This window comes from Plecotus auritus (genome assembly GCF_963455305.1).
Source record: "Plecotus auritus genome assembly, chromosome: 3".
Lineage (NCBI taxonomy): Eukaryota > Metazoa > Chordata > Mammalia > Chiroptera > Vespertilionidae > Plecotus > Plecotus auritus.
In genome coordinates this window covers 98,912,531-98,928,823 of record NC_137772.1, presented here as the reverse complement: position 1 = coordinate 98,928,823, position 16,293 = coordinate 98,912,531, and the positions used below count along the sequence as shown (strand labels likewise).

Below are 16,293 nucleotides of genomic sequence, written 5' to 3'. Positions count from 1 at the left end.
TTGCAGTCTACTCTTAGATGTGGGGCAAGAATCTATCTATACTAAAAAAAGGGTAATATGCTAATTAGACTGGGTCGTCTTCCAGACGTCCTTCCTGACAAAGCTGGTGGCATGGCCGGCCTGCAAACCACCCTCAGCCCCTCTTCCAGGCTGGCCCCACCCCAGCAGGGACCCCCACCCTGATGGAGGTTTGGCCGGCCTGCAAACTGGCTGCAGCCCCTCACCCAGGCCGACCCCGCCCCCCAGCAGGGACCCCCTCCCTGTCGGGGGCATGAACAGCCTGCAAACCACTGGCAGACCCTTGCCCAGGCCAGCCCCATCCCAGCGGGGACCCCCACCCTGATTGGGGGTGGGGTCAGCCTGCAAACCCTACCCCCAAGCAAGGACCCCGCATCCCAATCTGGGGCTCCCTTCAGGGCAGGCCAGCCAGCTCTCACCCGTGCACCAGGCCTCTTTCCTATATAATGAAAGGGTAATATGCAAATTGATCCCAACTGCAGAATGACCAGAACGACTGCTGGACCAGTCACTATGAGGTGCACTGACCACCACTTGGTCTGTTTCCCCAGCCAGCAGGCTCCAATCGCCTGATGGCCACTTGCTGCGGGGACGGGGACGGGAAGCGGGCGGGAACAGCTGACTTCTCGGTCCCTTCCCCTGGCTGTCAGGCACTGATCACCCGATGGTGAATGGGGAACTGGGGGTGGGTGGCGGTGGGGGGTGGGGCCAACTGCAGGCAGCTGGGAAAGATGGCCCTGATCTTAGGCGAGGCCTAGGGACCGTACCCATGCACAAATTTCGTGTGCCGGACCTCTAGGCCAGGGGTGGGCAAACTTTTTGACTCGAGGGCCACAATGGGTTCTTAAACTGGACTGGAGGGCCGGAACAAAAGCATGGATGGAGTGTTTGTGTGAACTAATATAAATTCAAAGTAAAGGAGCAGAGGGGAGAACAAGAGAACCGGATAGAACAGCCGGATCCGGCCCGCGGCCGTAGTTTGCCCACGGCTGCTCTAGGCTATATAATAAAGAGCCAATGTCATAATGACCGTTACGACCGAAGGCTCCACCAGACCGGAAGTCAGTGCTGGGTTGCCGTGGCAAACCAGCACTGATGGGCCACTGTCGGCACCCCAACCCAGCACTGACTGTCTAGGGGGCTGCGGATCAGGCCCAGAGAGAAGCCTGCAGAGAGAGAGGCAAGGTCTAATCCGTAGCCTCTGTGGCAGCCATTGATCAGAACTTGACTCTCCTTCTCTCCCGGCCTGGCCAATAGCCGCGCCTCCATTTCTCTCCAGGCCTCCACGGGGGCTGCTGATCAGCCCTGCCTTTCTGATCAGGCCCCGTTGACTGACATAGAAACAGACCAATCAGAACTAAGTCTGGGTGAATGTAAGGAGCCAAGGGCTGCCTAGGAGGTGGAGCTTTCAGTGCTGACTGGCATAGAAACTGACCAATCAGAACCAAATCTGGGTGAATTGTGAGGAGCCAATGGCTGCCTAGGAGGCGGAACTTTTGACGCTGACTGTCATAGAAACTGACCAGTCAGAACCAAATCTTGGTCAACTGTGAGGAGCCAATGGCTTCCTAGGAGGCAGAGCTTTTGACGCTGACTGGCATAGAAACTGACCAATCAGAACCAAATTGGCCGGCAGAGAAGGGCAGTTGGGGGTGAGATCAGGCTGGCAGGGGAGGGCAGTTAGGAGCGATCAGGCAGGCAGAGCCAGTTACGGGCGATCAGGCTGGCATGGGAGAGCGGTTAGGGGTAAGATCAGGTTGGCAGGGGAGGGCTGTTGGGGGCGAGATCAGGCCAGCAAGGGAGGGAAGTAGGGGGCAACCAGGCTGGCAGGGGAGGGCAGTTGGGGGCAAGATCAGGCCAGCAAGGCAGGGCAGTTAGGGGTGATTAGGCAGGCAGAGTCAGTTGGGGGTGAGATCAGGCTGGCAGAGGAGAACATTTGCGGGCTTGATCAGGCTGGCAGGCAGGCAGAGACAGTTAGGGGCCATAAGGCAGGCAGGCAGAGGGGTTAGGGGCAATCAGGCAGGCAGGCAGGCAGCAGGTGAGTGGTTAGGAGCCAGAGGTCACAGATTGTGAGAGGGGTATCTGACCAGCGGTTGTACGTCCCCTGAGGTGTCCCCAGTTGGAGTGAGTGCAGGCTGGGCTGAGGGAACCCCCACTCCATGCATGAATTTTGTGCACCGGGCCTCTAGTATATATATAAAAACCTAAGCAAACGAACGACCAAATGACCGCTTGACCAGTCGCTATGACATGCACTGACTGCCAGGGGACAGATGCTCGATGCACAGGATCAGGCTCCCTCCTGTCTGGATCAGGCCTGTGGGAATCACGTCAAAACTGGCTATCCGACATCCCCCTAGGGGTCCTGGATTGCAAGAGGGCGCAGGCCAGGCCAAGGGACCCCACTGGTGCACGAATCCATGCACTGGGCCTCTAGTGGGTATATAAAAGATATATAAAACATCATCCTTAATGACAAGAAAGCCATGCTTAACTAAGTCATAAGATGTTCACTACATAGCACATTTTTCTTTATGTAATAATCTTTAGGTTTGCATTTCTCTTCACTAGACTCTGTACTTCCTGGGGACATAGATTTTTGTCTTTATAAATTTTTCATCGGTGGCAGCAGACAATTGGCATATAGTAGACATTGAATTAATATACGTTTTGAAATTTGAATAAATATATTACACTTTACATAAACATTTAGAAAAAGTTGAGATCAGTATAGAAAGGATCAGCGTAGGAGAAAGTATTTGTTTTTCCTTTGTAGTGATATTTCGTTTTAGAGTAATATAATTTTACCTGAAAACATGGACATTTTAAGGTTGAATTCTTAATTTTAAAGGCTTTTTTCAAGGGATTGGGAAGAGTAAAACAGATTCATAATGATGTCAAAGTCCTCTTGCGTACAAACCAACAAACAGCAGGGTGAGTAACCGTTTCAGTTCATAATTGTATTGCCTCTTATATTTCCAAAATTAAAAAAATCCTAGGTTCTTTTTGAAAAAGTTTAATCTTTATGTGTCCTTGGATAAGGAGGGAGTTATATCCTGATGTGCTTAGAGTAAAACAGCAATTGGGTAACAAAGTGATGGTAATAAAATTTGACATTGGTTTAATTATAAAAACATTGAAAAATCATTCCATAAAATGATAAAAAACTAACATGATGTACCCAAATCATTTTGTAATTAAACAATATTTAGGTGCCTAGATGTGGCTGTTGGATAAAAGTTTAAATTACAATGCATTTTTTTATTTTTATTTTTTTTAGTTTAGAAATTATGGAACAGATGGCCTTGCTTCAAGAAACAGCTTATGAAAGACTTTATCGATGGGCTCAAAGTAAGTGATTTCTTTCATGTGGTCTGGATTTGTGAATATCAGTGTTAGAATATTTCTTATCTCACTTGATCATTATTTGATACTAGAGGCCCGGTGCATGAAATTCGTGCACAGGGGTGTGTGTCCCTCAGCCCAGCCTGCACCCTCTCTAATCTGGGACTCCTCGAGGGAGTCCTATCACAATCCAGGACTGCTGGCTCCCAACTGCTTGCCTGCCTGCCTTCCTGATTGCCTCTAACCTCTTCTGCCTGCCAGGCTGATCACCCCCTAACCACTTCCCTACCAGCCTGACTGATGCCTAACTGCTCCCCTGCCAGCCTGTTTGCCCCTAACTGCTCTCCCCTGCAGGCCTGGTCACCCCTAACTGCCCTCCCCTGCAGGCCTTGTCCCCTGCAACTGCTCTCCCCTCCAGGCCTGGGTCCCCCCCAACTGCCCTCCCTTGCAGGCCTGGTCCCTCCCAACTGCCCTCCCCTGCTGGCCTGATCACACACAACTGCCCTCCCTTGCAGACCTGGTCCCTCCCAACTGCCCTCCCCTGCTGGCCATCTTGTGGTGGCCATCTTGTGTCCACATGGGGGCAGGATCTTTGACCACATGAGGGCAGCCATCTTGTGTGTTGGAGTGATGGTCAATCTGCATATTACTTTTATTAGATAGGATAGAGGCCTGGTACACAGGTGGGGGCCAGCTGGTTTGCCCTGAAGGGTGTCCCGGATCAGGGTGGGGGTTCCCTTGGGGCATGGGGCGGCCTGGGTGAGGGGCCTGTGGTGGTTTGCAGGCTGGCCACGCCCCCTGGCGACCCAAGTGAAGGCCCTGGTATCTGGGGTTTATTTATCTTCTACAATTGAAACTTTGTAGCCTGAAGCAGAGCCAAGCCTTCTGCTCACTCCGTGTCAGCAGCCATTTCTATTGGGTTTTATGTATCTTCTATAATTGAAACTTTGTAGCCTTAAGCAGAGGCCTGGGCTGGCCAGGGTGTGCAGAAAGCTTGGCTTCCTCCATTGCCGGGGGCAACCCTAGCCTCCTGCTCTTTCCAGCTCCGTGGCTGCCGCCATTTCTGTTTGGGTTTATGTATCTTCTATCATTGAAACTTTGTAGCCTTGAGTGGAGGCCTAGGCCGGCAAGGGCAGGCAGAAAGCTTGGCTTCCTCCATTGCCGGGGAAACTCAAGCCTCCCTCCTGCTCTCTGTGGCCGTAGCCATCTTGGTTGGGTTTATTTGCATATTTGCTCCTGATTGGCTTGTGGGTGTAGTGGAGTGATGGTTAGTTTGCATATTACTCTTTTATTAGATAGGATATTTTGATTTTAGTTATCAAAAAGTACTTTTAAAAAGAACAAACTTTACATCTGAACATATTTTCTTTATGTTTATATTATGAACATTTAACATCAGTCAAGCAATATGTTAACGATGGAAATTAAAAAAAAAAGTCAACAGTTCTAGATTATTTTGTCTAATTAGATTACTCTTTATCTGATCTAGATTAGATTATTTTGTTTTTATTTTTATAATATATTTTTATTGATCTCAGACAGGAAAGAAGAGGGAGAGAGAGAGAGAAACATTAATGATGAGAGAGAATCATTGATGGGCTGCCTCCTGCACACCCCCACAGGCGATGGAGCGTGCATCCAGGCATATACCCTGACTGTAAATTGAATCCTGACCTCCTGGTTCATAGGTCGATGATCAACTACTGAGCCATGGTGGCTGGGCTAGATTAGATTATTTTATTTTATTTTATTAAAAAAAAAATCTTTATTGTTGAAAGTATTACATATGTCCCCTTTTTTCCCCCCATTGACCTCTTCTAGCCCACCTCTGCCCCCTGCCCCAGGCCTTCACCACCCTATTGTCTGTATCTACGGGTTATGCATATATGGATACAAGTTCTTTGGTTGATTTCTTCCCACCCACTTACCCTCCTCTGACTTTCCTCTGAGATTCTGCTGTCTTGATTAGATATTTCTTGTTATTTAAATAACTTGATTGTAAATAGTGAATAATATTGCATTTCTGCTGTAACAAATTGCCACAAGATTAATGGCTTGAACCAATACAAATTTATTATCTAATAGTTCCACAGGTCAGAAATCATATATGGTTCTCACCACACTAAAATTAAACTGCTGGCAGGGTTCTGTTCATTTCTGGAGGCTCTGAAGAATAATCTGTTTCCTCACTTATTTAGTTTGTTGGCATAATTTAGTTCCTTGGTTTGAGTTTCCTTGTGGCTGTCACTGAAGGTTTCTCCCAGTTTTTAGAGGCTGTTTGCATTCTTTGGTTTATGGCCTCCTCCTCCTCCATCTTTAAAGCTAGCAGCAGAGGATCGAGTTACTCTCTTACTTGATTATCTCCTGACTCTTCTATCTATATCTCTACCTCTTCTGCCAGCCTATTCCACTTTTAGGTCCTATATGATTACCTTGGACCCACTAAGGAAATCTGGGGAAATTGCCCTTTTTTAAGGTCTGTCACCTTAGTTCCATCTGCAAAGTGTCTTTGCTATGTAAGGTAAACTATCACAAGTTCCAGGGATTAGGGATCTTTGGGGGACCATTATTTTGCCTACCACAAATGGTTTATTTGCTTTAGTTTTGTTTAAAAATGTTTCAATAAGTTCTCAAAATTTCCTATTAAAATCAAAGAAGACGGTTAAGAGCAAGAATTGAATAGGACTGTGGTTGGCAAACTGCAGCTCGCGAGCCACATTCGGCTCTTTGGCCCCTTGAGTGTGGCTCTTCCACAAAATACCACGGCCTGGGCGAGTCTATTTTGAAGAAGTGGCGTTAGAAGAAGTTTAAGTTTAAAAAATTTGGCTCTCAAAAGAAATTTCAATCGTTGTACTGTTGATACTTGGCTCTGTTGACTAATGAGTTTGCTGACCACTGGAATAGGAGAACAGAGATTTTAATAGGTGTTACCAACTGACTATTGAAGTAATTGGGATTAAATCTCCTTAACTGGTAACACCTGTACTGTACTGTGAAAACCTGGTTCAGATAATTTATCTGGTTCAGATGATTTACTCCAAAATGTGTTTCTTTTTCTGCCTCTCTTTTTTTGCACTCTTTACTCCTATTTTGACTGTTGTCTCTTTCTCTCTTTATATACAAGTCCTACCTCAATATTCAAAGCTGAGTTTAGGTTTTACATCTTTCTGGAACTCTCCATGGCTACATTTAATCACAGTGACTTTTCCCCATCTCTGAACACTGTTGGGAAATATTTATTTGGCATTCAGTAATTTACTACTCTATTATTACTTTTTGTATATGTATATTTTTGCTCTCTAATTTAGATTTCTTTTTCAAAGGCCTCAAATTTCTTTGTGCTCTCATGACATCTAACTTAGTGGTTCCAAACTGTGGGCCTTTGACTCCTAGGAACTTTAAGATGTCTCTATATCCATACCTGCATAAGTGTGAAATATATATGGGTGCTAAAAATACAGTGTTAGTGTGAGGTCTTCATATCTTAAAGGTTCGAATTTCTGAAACAAATTTGAAGTTCTTTAAATATAGTGGACTCTTTATAAGTATTTAATGATAATATTAGAATCCTATCTAATAATAGAGTAATATGCAAATTGACTGTACCTCCGCTAAACCCACAAACCACACCCACCAGCCAATCAGGAGCAAGTATGCAAATTAACCCAACCAAGATGGCTGTGGCCACGGAGCGAGCAGGAAGCTTGGGTTTCCCTGGCAATGGAAGAAGCCAAGCTTCCAGCACACCCTGACCAGCCCTGGACTCCACTCAAGGCTACACAGTTTCAATTATAGAAGATAAATAAATCCAAACAAAAATGGTGGCAGCCACGGAGCTGGAGAGTGCAGGAGGCTTGAGTTGCCCCTGGCAATGGAGGAAGCCAAGCTTCCTGGCCTGCCTTGGCTTCTGCTCAAGGCTACAAAGTTTCAATTATAGAAGATATAAATACCAACAAAAATGGCTGCGGCCACGGAGTGAGCAGGAGGCTTGGGTTTCCCCGGCAATGGAGAAAGCCAAGCTTTCTGCCTGCCCTGGCCTGCCTGGGCCTCTGCTCCAGGCTACAAAGTTTCAATTGTAGAAGATACATAAATCCCAGATCCCAGGGCCTCCGCTTGGGTCGCCAGGGGGCGTGGGCAGCCTGCAAACCACCACAGGCCCCTCGCCCAGGCTACCCTACCCCCTAAGGGAACCCCCACCCTGATCCGGGACACCCTTCAGGGTAAACCAGCTGGCTCCCACCCGTGCACCAGGCCTCTATCCTATCTAATAAAAGAGTAATATGCAAATTGATCATCACTCCAACACACAAGATGGCTGCCCCCATATGGACACAAGATGGCCACCACAAGATGGCCAGCAGGGGAGGGCAGTTGGAGGCAAGATCAAGCCAGCAGGGGAGGGCAGTTGGGGGTGAGATCAGGCCTGCAGGGGAGGGAAGTTGGGGGTGACCACACCAGCAGTGGAGGGCAGTTGGAGGCGACCTGGTCTGCAGGGGAGGGCAGTTGGGGGAGATCAGGCTCGTAGGGGCAGGCAGTTGGGGCCAGCAGGGGAGGGCAGTTAGGGGCAATCAGGCTGGCAGGGGAGGGCAGTTAGGCATCAATTAGGCCAGCAGGGGATCCGTTAGGGGTGATCAGACTGGCAGGCAGAAGCAGTTAGGAGTAATTAGACAGGCAGGCAGGCAAGTGGTTAAGAGCCAGCAGTCCCAAATTGTGAGAGGGATTTCCAACTGCCAGTTTAGGCCCGATCCCACTGGCAGTTGGACATTCCCCGAGGGGTCCCAGGTTGGAGAGGGCGCAGGCTGGGCTGAAGGACACCCTCCCCCCACTGTGCACGAATTTCATGCACTGGGCCTCTATTATATATTGTGTGTGTGTGTGTGTGTGTGTGTGTGTGTGTGTGTTTGTCTGTGTTTGTGTATTTTTAATACTCTTCCCCTCTTGCCTTGAACATTACTGTGTATATAGCAGTTATTCAGTGAATATTTTTTCATTGATTGCTTTTTATAGAAATACAGTTTTTTTAAATAATAAAATATAATTTTGGGGTATACCACACAGCATATGTGGTCATTTAAAGTTATATAATACTTAAGCTTAAATTTTTAGTTTGGTTGACAGCATAAACCAGTTCTTTATAGACATATTCTCTTGGTTTTTCCAAGCATTTTAAAAATGCAATATTTGCTTTAGAATTTATTTATTTTTTTTTTACCCCCTCCCCACCACACTATTGTCTGTGTCCATAGGCTATACATATCTATAATAAAAGGGTAATATGCTAATTAGACCAGACATCTTCTGGATGTCATTCCAGGGGTCCTTCCTGACGAAGCCAGGGCCAGAGGGAAACCAGCCCAGGTCCCGGGTGCCTGATGGCAGCTGGAGGATGGAAGCCTGGGTCCCGGGTGCTGGAGGAAAGCCGGTACCGGCAGCAGGGGGAAGGAAGGCCTACTCTTGCATGAATTTTCGTGCATCGGGCCTCTAGTATACCTATGAATTCTTTGGTTAATCTGTCCCCCTCTCCTCACTTCCTTCTGAAATTCATCATTCTGTTGCATGCTTCAATGTCTCTGAATCTATTTAGTTCATCAGTTTATTTTAGTCATTATATTCCACATATAGTAAATGAGATCATATGATGTTTGCCTTTCTCTGACTGACTTATTTCGCTTAGCATAATAATAAACTTTAGTTCTTCCATGTCTACTTTGCCCATTTCCACAATGTTTAAGTAGGTCCTGCTGTATTTAGTGTAAGTTCCTCTAAAAATGGTTCTACTTGTTTCTCCTGACTCATCTGTCCCTTTGACTATTTCTCATGTGCCTTGCAAAATAGATGTTACAACTGTTTTCTTTTTTTTTTAAATAAATTTTTATTGTTCAGATTATTACAACTGTTCCTCTCCCCCTCCCCCCATAGCTCCCCTCCACCAGGTTCCCACCCCACCCTCTGCCCTTACCCCCCGCCCCAACTGTCTTCATGCATAGGTGTACGATTTTTGTCCAGTCTCTTCCTGCACCCCCACACCCCTTTCCCGCCGAGAATTGTCAGTCCACTCCCTTTCTATGCCCTTGATTGTATTATATTCACCAGTTTATTCTGTTCATCAGATTTTTTATTCACTTGATTTTTAGATTCACTTGTTGATAGATATGTATTTGTTGTTCATAATTTTTATTTTTACCTTTTTCTTCTTCTTCCTCTTCTTAAAGAATACCTTTCAGCGTTTCATATAATACTGCTTTGGTGGTGATGAACTCCTTTAGCTTTTTCTTATCTGTGAAGCTCTTTATCTGCCCTTCAATTCTGAATGATAGCTTTGTTGGTTGGAGTAATCTTGGTTGTAGGTTCTTGCGATTCATCACATTGAAAATTTCTTGCCACTCCTGTCTGGCCTGCATAGTTTCTGTTGAGAAATAAGCTGACAATCTTATGGGTGCTGCCTTGTAGGTAGCTAACTGTTTTTCTCTTGCTGCTTTTAATATTCTCTCTTTGTCTTTTGCTCTTGGCATTTTAATTATGATGTGTCTTGGTGTGGTCCTCTTTGAACTCCTTTTTTTTGGGTTCTCTGTGCTTCCTGGACTTGTAAGTCTATTTCTTTCATCAGGTGGGGGAAGTTTTCAGTCATTATTTATTGAAATAGGTTTTCAGTATCTTGCTCTCTCTCTTCTCTGGCACCCCCATATTTCTGATGTTGGTACGCTTGAAGTTGTCCCAGAGGCTCCTTACACTATCTTCATATTTTTGGATTCTTTTTTCTTTTTGCTTTACCGGTTGGGTGTTTTTTGCTTCTTTGTATTTCAAATCTTTGACTTGATTCTCGTGATCCTCTAGTCTGCTGTTGGATCTCTGTATATTATTTTTTATTTCAGTCAGTGTATGTTTAATTTCTAGTTGGTCCTTTTTCATATCCTGAAGGGTCTCACTAAATTTATCTGCCTTTTCTAGAAAATTCTTGAAAAACCTTATTACTGTGGTTTTGAACTCTATATCCAGTAGTTTGCTTTCCTCAATTTCTTTCTTTGTCTCTGCATTTTGGCTGCTTCCCTATGTTGATAGAGTGGCTTTGTGTGCTAGGTGCTCTATAAGGCCCAATGGCTCAGCCTCCCTAATTACCTGAGGTGGACACTCTCGGTGCACCCCTTTTTGGGCTGTGTGCACAGTCTTGTTGTAGTTAAGCCTTGATTGTTGTTGATATCACTGGGAGGAATTGACCTCCAGGCCAATTGGCTGTGAGGATCAGTTGTGTCTACGCTGGGAGAACTTCTGTGCTGGAGACACCCTTATGAGACAAGACTTGCAAAAGCCTTTGTGCTCATCTTGGATGGACCGGAGTCAGGCGGAGCAGACAGCAATGGCTTCTGGTCTGCTCTGCCCTAAGAGGCTCCTGTGTCCCGTGGTAATCGCTGCAAGCACCTCTGAGAGAAAGCTTCCCTCGAGTTTCGCCCGCTGCCAGACAGTCCAATTTCTTCCTGAATGAGTCTGGGTCCCCAGAGTCTCGCCCGGAACTGGAGTTCTGTGCAGTCGGGAGCTTTTGTCTCCCTCCTGCTTGAGAAAGCCAGCCGCGCACTCAGTTGCCAGTCCTCTCCACGCGTGCCTCAGTACCTCTGCCTTTTGCTGTTCCTCTGAGTCTCAATGTGCTTTTCTCTTTCCTTCTAGTTGTAGAATTTCCACTCAGCCAGCCTTCCTGTTGTTCTGGATGATGTCCGTTTTGTCTTTTAGTTGTAGTTTTGAAATTGTTTTGCGAGGCAGCAGTTTAGGTTTTTACCTATGCCGCCATCTTGGTTTCTCCTCTGCTATAGAATTTAGACTATGATTGTACAACAGATATAATAAAGACCTATCTTTAATTTAACAGGGTTTCTAATGTTAATTACTTTTCAGGTGAATGCAGAACATTGACACAAGAATCATGTGACATATCTCCAGTATTAACTCAGGCAATGGAAGCCCTGCAGGATAGACCTGTCTTATATAAGTAGGTGACTTTTTCCTAATTAAAAAAGAAAAACCCTACTTTTGTTTTTATAATGCACCATATCTTTTGGTATTATTAAACACAATAGTTTGATACTTGTAATAACTTACAATGCTATTTTAATCTCATATTATGTCTATATCAATGCTAGCATCAATTCATTTGTATATTATATGCTAAATAATGCAATAGGGAGGGGAAATCTAGGTGTTCCTATATCTAGATTACCTCTTATATTTATGTAGAGGCTAAAGGGCTTTTCCCCATTCTGTCATCTTATTAACTACCTTGGAATTGTAACTAAGACTCCTGTAGCAAAACTATCTTGGAGAGAGGGAGGTCAGGTCAAATAGAAGACTGAGAAGTGAAAAAAGGGTCCAGTTCTTTGATCCTGTAAGTTATGCCAGCCAAGAGATAAATGATAATGTATAGAGGAGAATTTATGCATTAACTTGTTTACATATTTTTAATTATTCTTCATTTTAATTTTATTTTATTTCTCATCCTATATATTAAAGCCATAATATGCAAATTGACTGAAAGGCGAATGACCAGCAGAATGACCGGTTGCTATGACGTGCACTGACCACCAGGGGGCAGACGCTCAATGCAAGAGCTGTCCCCTGGTGGTCAGTGTGCTCCCACATGGGGAGCGCTGCTCAGCCAGAAACCGGGGTCTCAGCTGGTGAGCACAGCGGCGGTGGGGGGAGCCTCTCCCACCTCCACTGCAGGCCGGCGGTATGGAGTGAGGGGTCCTGGACTGCGAGAGGCCTGAGTTGGCCAGGGCAGACAGGCAGACATCCCCAGGGGGGAGTCCCAGGCTGTGAGAGGGCACAGGCCGGGCTGAGGGGAACCCCCCCCCCCACAGTGCAAGAATTTCGTGCACCGTGTCTCTAGTATAACATAAAAGGAAATACTTTTTATTTTTAACTAGGGGCCTGATGCATGAAATTTGTGACAAGGGAAGAGGGTTCCTCAGCCCGGCCTGTACCCTCTGGCAATCTGGGACCCCTTGGGTGATGTCCGACATCCCTCTCAGAATTCGGACATTCTTCTCGCAATCTGGGACCCCTCGCTCTTTATTGCCTTCCTGCTCAATCCTTACCGCTTGGCTCGCCACTCCTTAGTGCTGCTGTGGTGGCTCTCGCCACCGCCGCTGCACTCGCCAGCCATGAGCCCGGCTACTGGCTGAGCAGTGCTCCCGCTGTGGGAGCGCACTGACCACCAGGGGGCTGCACCTGCATTGAGCCTCTGCCCCCTGGTGGTCATTGTGCATCATAGTGACCAGTCGTTCTGGTTGTTCCAGTCATTCCGCCGAAACAGTTGCTGGGATTTTATATATATAGATGACTGGAATAATATGAAAAATGGAGACCAAGTGAGGTGTTATAATTCAGGAGACAGAAAGGAAGTGGACTTGTACATAGACATTGAATCTTACTCTGAATCATGCCTTTCAGATCCTAGTAATATTTTAAAAGATTTCCCATTACTCTGCTTTCTGATTGGACCATTACTTAGCTTGTAATAAGGTTCTAGACCACAAATGCTGGGACAGTTGTGTAAAAATATCATTCCACTCTTGTGTAAAGCAGAATTGTAAGTGTTAGAGACACAACATCAATAAAACACTGCTCTCAAATTGCTTTAGTTTATGAAACCAGATTTAAACACATCAATTTTATGAATATACTAGAGGCCTGATGCACGAAGATTCATGCAAGAATAGGCCTGCCTTCCCCTGGCTGCCGGCACCACCTTCACTCTGGTCGTAGCCGCCTTTTTGCCTTCCCATGCTGCCTAGAGGCCTGGAGCTGCTGGGGCAGTGCGGAATGCCTGCGTCATCACCATGGCGATGACGCAAGCGTCTCGTCTCGCCCCGCCCGCGGCCGCTCAGCGCCTGCATATGTAAATTAACCCGCCATCTTTGTTGGGTTAATGTACATACTCCTGATTGGCTGGTGGGCATCGTGAAGGTATGGTCAATTTGCATCTTTTTTATTAGTGTAGACTAGTTGCTGTTCTAGAGGTCATGTCTCAAGTATTCTGTGATAAGAGATAGGGATGAACAGTAGGGAAAGTTTCCTCTGGAAACTAGGTAAAGTGAGTTCTGAAGGTTGAGTAGGCATTTTCCAGGAATAATGGGAGCAGAGAACATCCTAGGTTGAGAGAACAGCAGCTGCCACAATGCAGATTAAGAAAGAACATTTGCCCTAACCGGTTTGGCTCAGTAGATAGAGCGTAAGCCTGTGGACTCAAGGGTCCCAGGTTCGATTCCAGTAAAGGGCATGTATCTTGGTTGCAGGCACATACCCAGTAGGGAGTGTGTAGGAGGCAGGTGATCGATTTTTCTCTCTCATTGATGTTTCTAACTCTCTATCCCTCTCCCTTCCTCTCTTTAAAAAATCAATAAAATATATTAAAAAAAAAAAAAGAAGGAACATTCAACTTTGAGTAATAATTGCAACAGCTTGCACTGGTCATTGGGTTAGTAGTAAGAGCTGTACCATAATAGCCGTAAATCTTGTGCATGTACATATGATCAGCTAATGTTCACTGTGGGTCACCGTCTCTTCAAATTATATTTACTTTGAAATTTGTTTCCTAGCTTCTTCACTTTAAGGTATTGGTGATTGGTTATGAGTCATTTAGTATCTAAGACATTTGGTGTTTGATTTTAATAAGTGTTACATTGTCCAGAGATTCATGTTTGTTCACAAAGTTAACCTTTCTTTAAACAAAAATGCCTTTGTGTTTCAGACATTTGAAAAAGTCAACTGACTTCTACTATAAATATATTTTCACTAAATTTTGCTTTTTGATCAACATTTAGAAAGGAGCAATACTGTATAATGGCTTAGAAGGTGTGTGTGTTCTGAGTTACATTTTTTGAGAAGACTTTGCACCTTTATAAGCTTCTGTTTCCTTAGCTGTAAAATGAGGATAATATTAGTACCTATCTTATAGGTTCCTGCGAAGATTAAATTATATTTTTCACATAAGGTGTTTAGCATAATACACCTTATGCTCATCACTAAATATTAGCTATTATTTTTATTTTGAAAAGAGATAAACTAGAAAGTTGTCAACTAAACAGGACTGTATTTAGGGTCTCCATGACAGCCAGGCAAAAGCTTGAAGGAGAAAGAATCATCTACAAGAGAAACATGCAAATTAACCATCATTCAGCTACACCCACCAGCCAATCAGGAGTGAGTATGCAAATTAACCCAACAAAGATGGCGGCGGCCACAGAGCTGGAGTGAGCAGGAGGCTTACGTTGCCCCTGGCAATGGAGGAAGGCAAGCTTCCCGCCTGCCCTGGTCGGCCCTGGCCTCCACTCAAGGCTACAAAGTTTCAATTATAGAAGATAAATAAATCCCAGATACCTGCTTTCAGCTGGCCCTGGCCTCCACTCAAGGAGACACTGAATAAAAAAAAAAAAAAAAAAAGGAGGGGCTGGGAGCTTGGGTCGCCGGGGGGCATGGCCAGCCTGAAAACGGCCATTCGCCCCTCACCCAGGCTAGCGATGCCCCCATGGGGTAAGAGTCCCTGTTGGGGGGCCTGGCCAGCCTGCAAACAGAAATCAGCCCCTCACCCAGGCTGGCCAGGCACCCCAGTGGGGACCCCCACCCTGAAGGGGGTGTGGCCAGCCTGAGAACGGCCCTCAGCCCCTCAACCAGGCTGGCCAGGCACTCCAGTGGGACCCCCACCCTGATCCGGGACACCCTTCAGGGCAAACCAGCCGGCCCCCACCCGTGCACCAGCCTTCTGTCTATACTAATAAAAGGTTAATATGCTAATTAGACTGAGAGACCTTCCAGAAGACCTTCCGGACGTTCTTCTGGATAAAGCCATGGTGGCGGGGCTGAGGTAGAGGCAGTTAGAGGCCAAGAGGGGAGGGCAGTTGTGGGTGATCTGACCAGGATGGGATGGCAGTTGTGGGTGATCAGGTTGGTGGGGGGGGCGGAGCTGTTAGGGGTAAGCATACCAGCAGGGGGGGCAGTTAGGGGCGAGCAGGCTGTTAGTGGGGGTCAGTTGGAAGTGATCAGGACAGTGGGGGGGAAGTTTGGAGTGAGCAGGCCAGCAGGGGCGCAGTTGGGGGCGAGCAGGCAAGTGGGGAGGGAAGGTAGGGGTGAGCAGGCCAGCAGGGGGGCAGTTGGGGGCGAGCAGGCCGGCAGAGGAGGCAGTTGGGGGCAAGCAGGCCGGCGGCAGGGGGCAGTTGGGAGCGAGAAGGCCGGCAGGCAGAATGGTTAGGGGCAATCAGGCAGGCAGGCAGGCAGGCAGGTGAGCGGTTAGGAGCCAGCGGTCCCAGATTGTGAGAGGGATGTCCAACTGCCAGTTTAGGCCCGATCCCTGTAAACCGGCAGTAGGAAATCCTTCGAGGGGTCCCAGATTGGAGAGGGTGCAGGTCGGGCTGAGGGACACCCCTCCCCCGTGCACAAATTTCATGCACCGGGCCACTAGTATCTAATAAAGTAGGAATATGCTAATGGACTGTCATGCCCTCAAAGATGGTGGTGCCCACAGCCACAGGATGGCGGTGCCCAGTCCCCTCAGCCCCGCCGGGGTGACAGGCCAACGTCAAGGTGCGCTTGCCTCTGGAGTCCCCCAGTCCACTCAGCCCCCCTGCCTCCCAGGGCCGGCTTGAAGCGCAGGCAAGCCTTGGATAGCAGCTGCCCAGCCACCCTGGGCCACCCTAGGCTTAAGTAACCAGGGCTGGCTGAGGCTTTCGCTGCTGTCAGTAGCAGCAGCAGAGGTGTGATGGGTGTCGCCTTCCCCTGATCGCCAGGTCACCACCCGCTCCTGAGGGCTCCCGGACTGTGAGAGGGGACAGGCTGGGCAAAGGGATCCCCCTGCTCCAGTGCATGAATATTCATGCACCAGGCCTCTAGTAGAACTATAATCAGGAGGAAAGATGATTTTTCTCTGAAGGGCACATGCCAGGAAAT

The 16,293-nt window shown here is 46.9% G+C and overlaps 1 protein-coding gene across 8 annotated transcripts in view; it reads left to right on the top strand.

Moving 5' to 3' along the window:
* Window positions 1-16,293, top strand: part of COG6 (component of oligomeric golgi complex 6) — a 234,161-nt gene that overhangs the window by 27,028 nt on the left and 190,840 nt on the right. For all 8 annotated transcript variants that reach the window (XM_080658575.1, XM_080658573.1, XM_080658574.1 and 5 more), the window contains exons 6-8: window positions 2,870-2,952; window positions 3,299-3,369; window positions 11,248-11,341. In XM_080658575.1, the coding sequence (XP_080514701.1) occupies window positions 2,870-2,952; window positions 3,299-3,369; window positions 11,248-11,341 (248 nt within the window). The remainder of the gene's footprint in view (window positions 1-2,869; window positions 2,953-3,298; window positions 3,370-11,247; window positions 11,342-16,293) is intronic.